We start from the raw sequence: 11,354 nt of genomic DNA, 5'->3' as shown, positions 1-11,354 counted from the left end.
TGTTTGGTGCTATAGGTATGGCTCAGTAGTGAACATATGGACTTCATATTAATATATATTTACACATATACATATAGGTAATGAGAGTATTAGAAATATCTTATTGTTGAATACTGTAAATGCTGTCTCTCTATAATTATTAACTTTTATACCTGATTTTAAGTTACTAAGAAAATGACTAGGGCCCTAACTGGTTTGGCTCAGTGGATAGAGAGTCAGCCTGTGGACTGAAGGGTCCAAGATTTGATTCCGGTCAAGGGCATGTACCTTGGTTGCGGGCACATCCCCAGTAGGGGGTGTGCAGGTGGCAGCTGATCGATGTTTCTCTCTCATCAATGTTTCTAACTCTCTATCCCTCTCCCTTCCTCTCCGTAAAAAATCAATAAAATATATTAAAAAAATAGATAATGACTAGGGATACAGATCTAAGGGAAATGAGAAGGCTCACTGAAATACTTATTTTATTTTATTATTTATTTATTTATTTTTTAATATGTTTTATTGATTTTTTACAGAGAGGAAGGGAGAGAGATAGAGAATTAGAAACATTGATGAGAGAGAAACATCGATCAGCTGCCTATGGCACACCTTACACTGGGGATGTGCCCGCAACCAAGGTACATGCCCTTGACCGGAATCAAATCTTGGACCCTTCAGTCCACAGGCTGACTCTCTATCCACTGAGCCAAACCAGTTAGGGCTGAAATACTTATTTTAGACATCAGACCCCAATTGTTTGACCAATTAAATATATCTCAAGGTATAATTTTCCATATGATGCTGGTTGTCATTTCACTTTAGGTTTACAGTACATCTCCTTAAAGTATGAAAAAGTTCCAGTAAACTCTGACTGGACCCTGAACTAAATTGACAATTCTCATCTTTTTACTTTTTATCTTATTCAGAAATGAAAAGTCACCTTAGCGGGTTTGGCTTTGTGGATAGAATGTTGACCCGTGGACTGAAGAGTCCTGGGTTTGATTCTGGTCAAGGGCATGTACCTCGGTTGCAGGCTCCATCCCCAGCACTGTTCTAGGCATGTGCATGAGGCAACCAATCAATGGGTCTTTCTCACATCCATGTTTCTCTCTGTGTGTCTCACCTGCTCCCTTCCTCTCTCTCTAAAAATCAATGGAAAAATATCTTTGGGTAAGGAGGATTAAGGAAATAAAACAAAATAAAAGATGCTTCCAAGAGGAAAAAAAAGAAATGAAAAATCAACTCCTAATATTGTGACAGTAGTTTGTGGCTGCAAATGATTAAGTATATTTTAGTTTAAAATTAATCTACTTTTTCATATTAAAAAAAAAACACAAGAAAAATATTTACTTAAACTTTTAGCCTATATTTTTATACCAGAAATATGGATTATAGAACATTATAGAGAATAATACTTATAGAACATTCACTTTACTGTTGTAGTGATAATTTATGTATATTTTAAAAATATGTCAGTTCAGAGTTTGTATAAACAGAAGTTAATTTAATCCTCAAGAATTCAAAAAAGGCCCAATTTCTTTCATAATTTATTTTCTAATGTATTTCCATTGGTTCAATTTGTGTTTGTTTGTTTCCTTATTTGTTTGTTTTAAAGGAGAGAGCTAGGTTTTCTTGACCTTCTCTCTGAAGTCATTTCATAGAACCATTGTGGCCATCTTCTTCTCAGATTAATTGGCCAAATCGATTTGTGGGGTAAATCTCACACTTCTGTCTGTACTCACTAACAAGTTATTGAAAAGAAGAATGGGGACAATTCTAATTGATTTTGAACAATTAAGACCAGTAATAAAATGCTATATCCACATCCTAGAAATGGATACTTGCACACATTTGTATTTAAATAAGGACTAGGAACTGAATGTGTAGGATTATGTGAGCCATCTAGTGAGAATCATGTCTGTGGTAAAGCCCAAGGGCCCTTTCTGGGCTCCAGATGTTCATCTGTGTGATGGCATAGTTTGTCTTGCTTTAGTGAGTATTGCAAAGAGAAAAAACATATGGACATCACTACCCTCATATAATTGTTCAGAAGCCTCTCACCAACCCAGGCCCAGAAATGACCTGTTGCGAATTCTTCCCAGAAACATGGATCCCTGCACCTTGCAAATCTTCCAGAATGAACTCATCTGCTCCATCTGCAGGAACTACTTCATAGACCCCATCACTATAGACTGTGGGCACAGCTTTTGCAGGCCCTGTTTCTACCTCAACTGGCCGAACAGTTCAATTCTTGCTCACTGCTCTGAATGTCAGGAAGCAATGCAGCAGAGAGACTTTCACACAAATGTCTGTCTCAAGGAAATTGTTCTCATTGTCAGACAAGTCCATCTGGGGCATTTCCTGCGCTCTAAGGACAATAGGTGTAGGATACACATGGAGGCAAAGCAGATCTTCTGTGAGGACCAGAGGAGCCTGCTCTGTTTGCACTGCTCTACCTCCCAGGAGCATGAGGCTCACAGACACTGTTCAGTAGAAGAGGCAGTTGAGGAACACAGGGTAAGTGATGCCCTTCTGTAAAGTGGGTATGAAATTCCTGTGGGTCTGTTTCCTTGGTGATTAGATTACTCCATTGAGTTGTTCCTTTCAGAATTTCTGCCCTGGAATTCCTTAGTGTGAAGCCTCCCAGATTTGACAAATAATGTGATGTAAACAAGGGAACTCTATGTTTCCCTGTTTTCAATGGCTCTGATTTATCACTCTGGGGGCCCTCCCTCTAAGGGGGTTAAATGTTACATTCTCTTCTTCATCGGATCTAATTGACCTTTGTGGTTCTTTTGCAGGAGAAACTCCTCAAGACAATGTGCTCTTTATGGGAGAAATACTGTGAAAGTAACAGAAAGCTGAATGTGGAAACTGTCACAACCAGATCTTGGGAGGTTGGTATTTGCATTTCTCCAACCTGCAGCATGAACTTTGGGTGGTTGGATGAATGACTTTAAAATAGGAACTTCCTCTGACACTATAGTGTTCTTTGGAATTCAATATGGGAAGTGTGATCAACAGGAAAAGGGCGTTTTCCCTCCATAGATAGATAGTTGGGCTCTTAGTCAGGGTTTCTAACAAAATGACAGCTGCCACACAAAGCATGCTGGTTTGTTCCCAGGATTAACAATATTTATCACTTCTACACCAAGAACCACAACAGACTGAGCCATTTCACAAAGTTCCATATGGGGTGGTGGTGGTGGGGTAAATACTGGGCATAGGAGACATTTGGCAGCCATTGAAAATTTAGGTGAAGCATCTGAAGCAGTATAAACATTAATGTGAATACTGTTGGAAAAGTAGTATTTGAAAACAGATGGAAATTTTCAGGAAGAAAGAACAGTCTCCCCAATCCAGGGAAACCCTGAACTTATACCAAGTAATTAAATTTGAATCTATATATATAAACAAGTAAGAAACTGAACGACCGAACAACCAAATGACCGGTCGCCCAGTCGCTATCAAGCCCACTGACCACCAGAGGGAAGATGCTCAATGCAGGAGCTGCTTGCTGGTGGTCATTGTACTCCCATAGCCAACCTCCTGCGGCTGGCCAGCCTCCCAAGGTCTTTCCCCCTGGCTAGCCGGCCAACCTCCTGTGGTACCTACCCCCAGTTGGTCAACAACCTGTGGTTCATCCCCCAATCCAGGCAGACCCCATAATCAACCCTGATGGGTGGGTGATTGCCAACCTCCTACAGTTCCCCCCACCTGCTGGCCAGCTCCCCCGATTGTCCCCTATCACCAGCCAGGCTGAGGGACCCCACCAGTGCATGAATACATGGGCCTCTAGTAATATATAATGTATGAGGAGAAAAGTGACAAGAGATGAGGAATACATATAAATATGCCAAATATAGATGCTGGTATCTAAATAGAAGGAGACCTTTGAACACTTTAGGGGAATTTAAGAATAACTGATTTCCTCAATCTGGATGTTTATCTTGAAGGTGTGATATCTAATATGAATTTACTCAACACATATTTCATGAGCACCTTGTCTGTATCAAATAATGATCTAGAAAATAGAGCAGTAAGCAAAGTAGAAACTATCCTTGCCCTGATAAAGCTTACACTCTAAATCAAAGGGTGAATGGTCAACATGTATAAAGGTATAATACATGATGAGTAATAAGTTCTTTGTAGAATAATAAAGCAGTAAGGAGAAAGAGGAGTACAGGAGGGTAGGGACTGCAGATGAGGGTTTGAGTTCTAAATAGGATCGATATCACAGAAGACCTCACTGAAAATTTCACCTTATAAAAAAGATCTCTGAAGAGGATGGCAACCATAGGGGTATGTAGAGAGATCATTCTAGATGGAGAAAATAGCACAGATGGGTATATTGGGGGCAGTTGAAAAGCCATACAGATCTGAGGGGGCATCAGAGTGAAATAGAAAGAGAATGAAAGGAAATAAAATCAAAGAGATAATGGGAGTCAGATTGTAAATGAAACCTCCTCAGGATAGGATTAAGCTGGATGAAATGCAAGGTGATGAGCATATCAGTCTGAGGTCACAGCATGTAAAATGGGTTGAAGTAATCTGCTCCAAATTTCAGAAATCAGACTAAACAGAGGATCCCTAATCCAATTAATATAAATTTAAACTGCATGTTTTATGGATGAACTGTATTGCCTTCTCACACAATATTGGCTGGAAGATAGAAATCACACATTTGTTTTTCGTTATGATTATCTTACCAAAGTCTTCATTATGAATGAATTTGATATAATTGGTGTTTAAAATTATATGGAAAAGAGGAATGAGAAAATGTGGATTCTGAGCCTAGGCAAGACTGAGGGTTAAAAGTTAAATATAATTGATCTTTGCAAGTCAAAGAAGAACCAATGAGATTCAGTAGGAGATGAATGAAAGGGTTCATGTTTTGATTAACTCCATGTCATTGCAGATTTATGTGAACTCAAAGAGGGAAGGGATCAGAGCTGAATATGATAATTTGCCTCCATCTCGCTATTTGGAAGAGCAACATCATTTAGAGAGATTGCAAAGGGAAGGCAAGGAGATTTTTGAACAACTCAAGGCCAGTGAAGCCAGGATGGCACACAAGAGGGAGCTTTTAAGAGGAATGTATGTGGAGCTGAAGGAAATGTGCCATAAACCAGATGTAGTGCTGCTCCTGGTAAGAACTCAAAAGTGGGGTGTTGAACATTCACGTGCACTGGCATTCCTTCAGCAGAAATACATCTCCTCTTTTATGTCATTTCTTTCCAACAACCTATTTCCATAACCTCAGTTACTTTGTGGGGAGAGTATTGCTCCTCAATGGAACCCCACAAACCAAAGATCCCTCCTACATTATCCATAAGAAACAAAACTCTGTGAGATGGTAAAAGAATCCTGAGTTAGATTCCCCCTCTAAAAGTCAATGATACATTTTGGCTTTGTGAAAATTCACAAAAATGGTAGGGGATTTATTGATATTGAGGCTAATTATAGGCATGGCATTATGGGGAGATTTGGGGATCTACACTTGCATTGCTGTCATTTTTGGGTGTACCCACATTAGAAATAGAAAAGACGCTGGATATTTATTCATGTTTACAGCAGCGCACAGGGACTCCCCAGCCCTCTTCCCCCTTCACTGGCCCTTGGAAAGTCTCCAGGAATCAGTCTCCAGCAGAACATGAGTTTATGAAATGTGGTAAACTGGAAAGAGGAAATAGATAGGCTTCCCAGGATGAAACAGAGTAGAGAAATAATAACTTCTGGAACTACCTCAAAATTCCCCACCAGGGTGCTGGAGAGATTGAGCAAAAAATAAATAAGATAAAGAGCAAAAAATAAAATAAGAGAAAAAACTAAATGAAAAAAATAATCTCCCATGGACCTAGTGGAAGAGTCATTGGTAAAAGGCACTAAACCTTTCTATTTTTCTCCACAGGATTTTGGAGACATATTGCACAGGTGAGTCTGTACCTTGATACCAGCTGGTGCTCTTTCAGAGTTTTGACAGACATCAGGCAGGATATGCTAAAGTGAAGGCAGAACTTATTGGGATCTTGTTTGAATTTTTTTCCTGTATATATTTTCCCCTCCCCAACTCCATGTAGATGTCTCTTTTCATTGCCATACTGAGTGATTTCATTCGGCAGTTTCTATGGCCAAATTGCAAAGAACCCCTCCCCCACCCCTCCACCCCCGACACACACACACACACACACACACACACACACACACACACACACACACAGAACTGAATAAAGGAAACCCCTTCATTCCCAATTTCCTTTTTAGTTCTCAAAATCCTACATATATGAAGGAGAAGGTGCTAAGTTTTCTGAGTGATGAGAAAGTCAAATACCTTAGAGGCAGAGCTAGTGGAATCTGGGGTGCGAGGGTAGAGGAAATATCCAGCAGTGAGAAAGACCTGGTGGTTTGTTGATCTATTCATAGCAGTTGACAGTCCTGAAAAACAGATGGAACAAGTTCTCTAAGCATGAGAATGATGTGAGGCCCCTAGAACCACTTGCCTCCAGGAAGCAGATCGCCCTGCCTGGGAAAAGTTTCACAGCCTCTACAATGAGAGTGTGCAACAGGCCAACTAGTCTTCAGAGAACCCCATCATTTCCAGACGGGGAACATTTCAGTGGAATCCAGAATTTCCCTCTTGAATATCCTCAAGGACATAAGAGACTGAGGATCTTTACAAATTCCTGGACAAGATGAGAAAGGGTTAGACTGAATTCTGGTTCAAATGGACTTTCCATTAGACTTGAAAATTAAGGAAATATGAAAAAGAAATATTTGGCAAAGTGATACTTTTGGGTTTTCAAGTTAATGGATTTAAATAATTCTATTGAAGTATCTTATACATAAAAAATAGTGGTTTTGTTTGTTGACTGTAAACACTGTAACTTCCTCTTCCTTCTTGCAGGAGTGAGGCAGTGTGTGTGCACATGCCCCAGCCTGTGAAAGCAGAGCTCACTGCAGTGACCATCCCAGGGATGATTGCAAGGTTCGACTTGTTCAAAGGTAAGCATAGGCCCATGTGCCATATGTCCATTCTCTATCATGTGTTGTTAGGGCCATGCAGGTAATCTGCCCTCTATTATTAAGTATGTTACTATTTTCAGACAAGTAGATCATTTGGCTGTATAATCATTTCCTAAGGGATCATGTCTTTACAGTCACATTTATAATACCAAGAGTGAAAGGTAGTGAAAAACAGGAATATAATTCAGACTCATAAATAGTGAGTTTCCTATACATAAAGGAATGATGTCAGAAATGAGGAGTTGAATAAATAAGAAATGAGCAGTTTAATAAATGGAATAATGTTCAGATTTAAGGTTAATTATCTAATTTTATGTGCAAAACTGTACATTTATTCTTTATATATAATTTTCAAATGTTTACAGCAGTTTTTTTGTATGATATATAATATACTGGATCTTATTTGGTTTCCTTGTATTTTTTTTACAATGGTCATATAATGTAAAGGTTTGAATTTAATATGTGAGAGTTAACAGATTTGTTGATGATAGCCATTCTGACAGGTGTGAGATGGTACCTCACTGTTGTTTTGATTTGCATCTTTCGGATGATTAGTGACTTTGAGCATGTCTTCATATGTCTCTTGGCTTTCTGAATGTCCTCTTTTGAAAAGTGTCTATTTAGGTCCTTTGCCCATTCTTGATTGGATTGCTTATCTTCCTTTTGTTAAGTTGTATGAGTTCCCTGTAAATGTTGGAGATTAAGCCCTTATCGGAGACAACATTGGCAAATATGTTTTCCCATGCAGTGGGCTTTCTTGTTGTTTTGTTGATGATTTCTTTTGCTGTGCAGAAGCTTTTTATTTTAATGTAGTCCCAACTGTTTATTTTCTCTTTAGTTTCCATTGCCCTAGGAGCTGTATCGGTAAAGATATTGCTACGACAAATGTCTGCTATTTTGCTGCCTATGGCTTCTTCAAAAATTTTTATGGTTTCCCACCTTACATTTAAGTCCTTTATCCATTTTGAGTTTATTTTTGTGTATGGTATAAGTTGGTGGTCTATTTTTATTTTTATTTTTTTGCAAGTATCTGTCCAGTACGCTGCTATAAGAAGAAGGAATTCTTACCATTTGCAACAGCATGGATGGAACTGGAGAGCATTATGCTAAGTGAAATAAGCCAGTCAGTGAAAGATAAATACCACATGATCTCACTCACTTATGGAATATAAACAACATTATAAACTGTTGAACAAAAATAGATAGAGGCAAAGAAGCATCGAACAGACTGCCAAACTACAGGGGGAAGGTAGGGGAGGGTTGAGGGGGGGGGGGTAAGAGATCAACTGAAGGACTTGTATACATGCATATAAGCACAATCAATAGACATAAGACACCGGGTAAAGGGGTGAGGGCAAGTATGGGAGTGGGTAGGGGAGGCAGCAGGGAGGTCAATGAGGAAAAAAAAAAAGGAGATATATGTACTACTATTTGTAATACCTTAAACAATAAATTTTAAAAAAGAGTTAACAGAAGAATTATTTTTATAAACAACAAAGTAAAAACACACCAAAATTCAGTTTACTCATAATCTGAAGAGGTACATGTTAAATCTCAAAATGCTGATAGCCCAGAGCCAGGACAGAGGACAGAGGGACTGGTGAGAGGTTTTGCAAACACCATTTGAAGTAACTACTAAAATGGACATAAATTGGATTTTCATTAATTTATCTAGAGAAATGTTTGACTCATGGCAAATCTGTACATCCCTTCCAAAATGATGATGTGATTATTTAGAAGAAATGTTCTTCTGATTCTAATTTTTTACAATGGAAGACAATTCAGAGAATATTATGCATTGGCCATTTTGTTATGAAAAGTGAACTTGGAGACATGAGTCTTTTTGTTCTTAATCCTCACCCAAGGAGACATACACAATTTTTTTTTTTTTTTATTGATTGAAGAGAGGCAAGGAGAGGAAGAGTGAGATAGAAACATCAATGATGAGAGAGAATCATTGATCAGCTGCCTCCTGCATGCCCCCTACTTGGGATCAAGCCCACAATCCAGGTATGTGCCCTGACCAGCAATGGAACCTTGACCTCCTTGTTCATATGTCGACACTCAAACACTGAGCCACACAGGCTGAGCTAAGGATATTTTTTTTACATTGATTTTTAGAGACAGTGGAAGGGAGGGAGGGGAGAGAGAGAGAATGAGAGAGAGGGACACCATGTACCCAGACAGATGCAGGTGCAGGGAATGGAACCTGCAACCCAGGCTGTGCCCTGGACTGGAATCAAACCCATTACCCTAAGTTAGTGAGCCAATGCTCTGACCACTGAGTCACATCGGCCAGGGTGAGATGAGTCTTATATTTGACCCTAAACATTTGAATTTCAAGAAATGTCCAAATGTCTGTCGTTAGGGATCTGTTTGTTCTGCACATGTATTGGTCATCTCTGTCCTTTATTAGATGTGACAACCAACATTGCTCTTGTTTCTGTGACCTCATAATAAAGTAACATCTTGAAAGAGCAACTTCTGCCTCAGGACTTTTATCTGCAATGTGTCCACATGATTTTTTTTTTTTTCTTTTTGCAGAGATTATCATTCTGCGGCATGGAAGAAATCACGGTCATGTCTTCCTACAGGGAGGTTTGATAAGCCTGAGTGTTGGATGTGATCCTCAAGGTGAACTGTGTATCACCTCACAATCTGAGTGTTTTCTTGAATGGGGTGCTCAGACTTTTACCTATGGGAGACATTACTGGGAGATAGAAGTGGGAGACGTTTGGAATTGGGCTTTTGGAGTCTGTAGTGATGATTGGAAAGAGGACAGGATTGTCCATAAGGGACTCTATCTTCTTGGCTGTGCTAAAACAGATATGCACCACAATGTCTTCACCACCTCCCCACCAGTACTGCAATATGTGCCCAAACCTATTGGCCGAGTAGGGGTATTCCTGGATTATGAAGGTGCAAGCGTGACCTTTGTAAACGTAGTGCAAAGTTCCCTTATATGTAGAATCTCCTATTGCTCTTTCTCTCCCCGTCTCAGGCCTATCTTTTGCTGTAGTCACTTCTGTTAGAAATATATTGGGAATTTTTCAATATTCTGGGGAACTCCAATATCTATGGAAGACATTTTCCTGGTCACTATCAAATAAGACAAATATGTTACATGTTTTTGTTTTTAATTTCCTTTTATGTCATGAATATCTATTTACTGTATTATTAAATATGATAACCTTCAAAACATATGTATTGGTTTGTGCTTTACTCAGTTTAGGAAAATCATCACCATGATGCATTTGTTTTATTTGTGAACTGTCATGAGGAAGTATAATTAGAGATGACAGGGGTGTCTGGAAAAGTAAAATTCAATGCAAGAGAGAAGGCATCATTCATTCTCTTCCCAAACAGACATGGTTGTAGAGACACAATGGCAAAAATGTAAAACATACACACATACACACACACATGCACACCAATGGCAATTTAGAAATAATTTTCTAATTTATCTTCAGCTAACTATATTCTACATGTTCTTCTCTCACTTTGATAATCCATAGTTTGAAGCAACATTACTTAATGACCTGTGCTGTGCATTCCATTGTAATTCTCACCACAGTGATACATACTTCAGTGTTATTCGTATTCTCTACTAGATGGAAATTCACAGGATGATCAGACCAGTACTCTCCTCATCTTCCCTAGTATCTCCATCTAGAGTTACATTTATTCATACACTATACTGTCTATGTATAAGTACATAATGCTATATCATCATCTTCATATCTCTATATCGCTCTCTGGCTTTCCCTCTATTAATCTGTGAAGCCCTGTGTCATTTCCCCACACCTATCATCCAATTCACCCTCTCTACAGCTGTGATTAACCTGTTGATTAAACTCTTCAACAAATATTTAGTCTTAATTATTGCATTTGAAAAATTATATAAATTCTATTTTTTCTTCAATATGATGGGAACAGTCTGCCGAAATTGTTAGTTGTATGAATACTCAAATTGAAAATAAGGTTATATTTATATAAATTGAACATCAAGCCCTCTGAAATATAACATTAGAGAACCCCCTTTAATTTAATCAATTATATGTAATGTATTTTGAATTATGTGCTAATGCAACTAAGATTTTTTACCTTCTTAACTAAACATCATTATTCATTACCCATTTCATTAAATATATGCTGTGACTCTTCCCTCACATTTGAAATGCTAGCAGGTGAAAGAACTCATGGGTGTTTTAAATAAAAAGCTTTTACCATATTTTAACTTTAATATATAGTGGTGATTTTTATAGGGTTCTATTATTACTGAAATTTTTTTTGTTTTCCTTTAAGATTTTTATATTGCTTAATTTATAATGTACAAACTGTGCTTCTATAAA

At 38.4% G+C, this 11,354-nt stretch overlaps 1 protein-coding gene across 1 annotated transcript; it reads left to right on the top strand.

Annotated features, from left to right (window-relative positions):
- Positions 1-2,085: 2,085 nt before the first annotated feature.
- Positions 2,086-10,675, top strand: LOC308233608 (putative tripartite motif-containing protein 49B; the record flags this gene model as incomplete). Its single annotated transcript, XM_080640593.1, has 7 exons — positions 2,086-2,496; positions 2,781-2,876; positions 4,898-5,128; positions 5,891-5,913; positions 6,884-6,981; positions 9,547-9,600; positions 10,614-10,675. The coding sequence occupies 7 exons, from the start codon at positions 2,086-2,088 to the stop codon at positions 10,673-10,675; spliced, it is 975 nt and encodes a 324-aa protein (XP_080496719.1).
- Between the last annotated feature and the right edge of the window lie 679 nt (positions 10,676-11,354).

The sequence above is a fragment of the Plecotus auritus genome (assembly GCF_963455305.1).
Source record: "Plecotus auritus genome assembly, chromosome: 9".
NCBI classification, from domain to species: Eukaryota; Metazoa; Chordata; class Mammalia; order Chiroptera; family Vespertilionidae; genus Plecotus; species Plecotus auritus.
The sequence above is the reverse complement of the archived record's forward strand: the minus strand, read 5'-3'. Positions and strand labels throughout refer to the sequence as shown.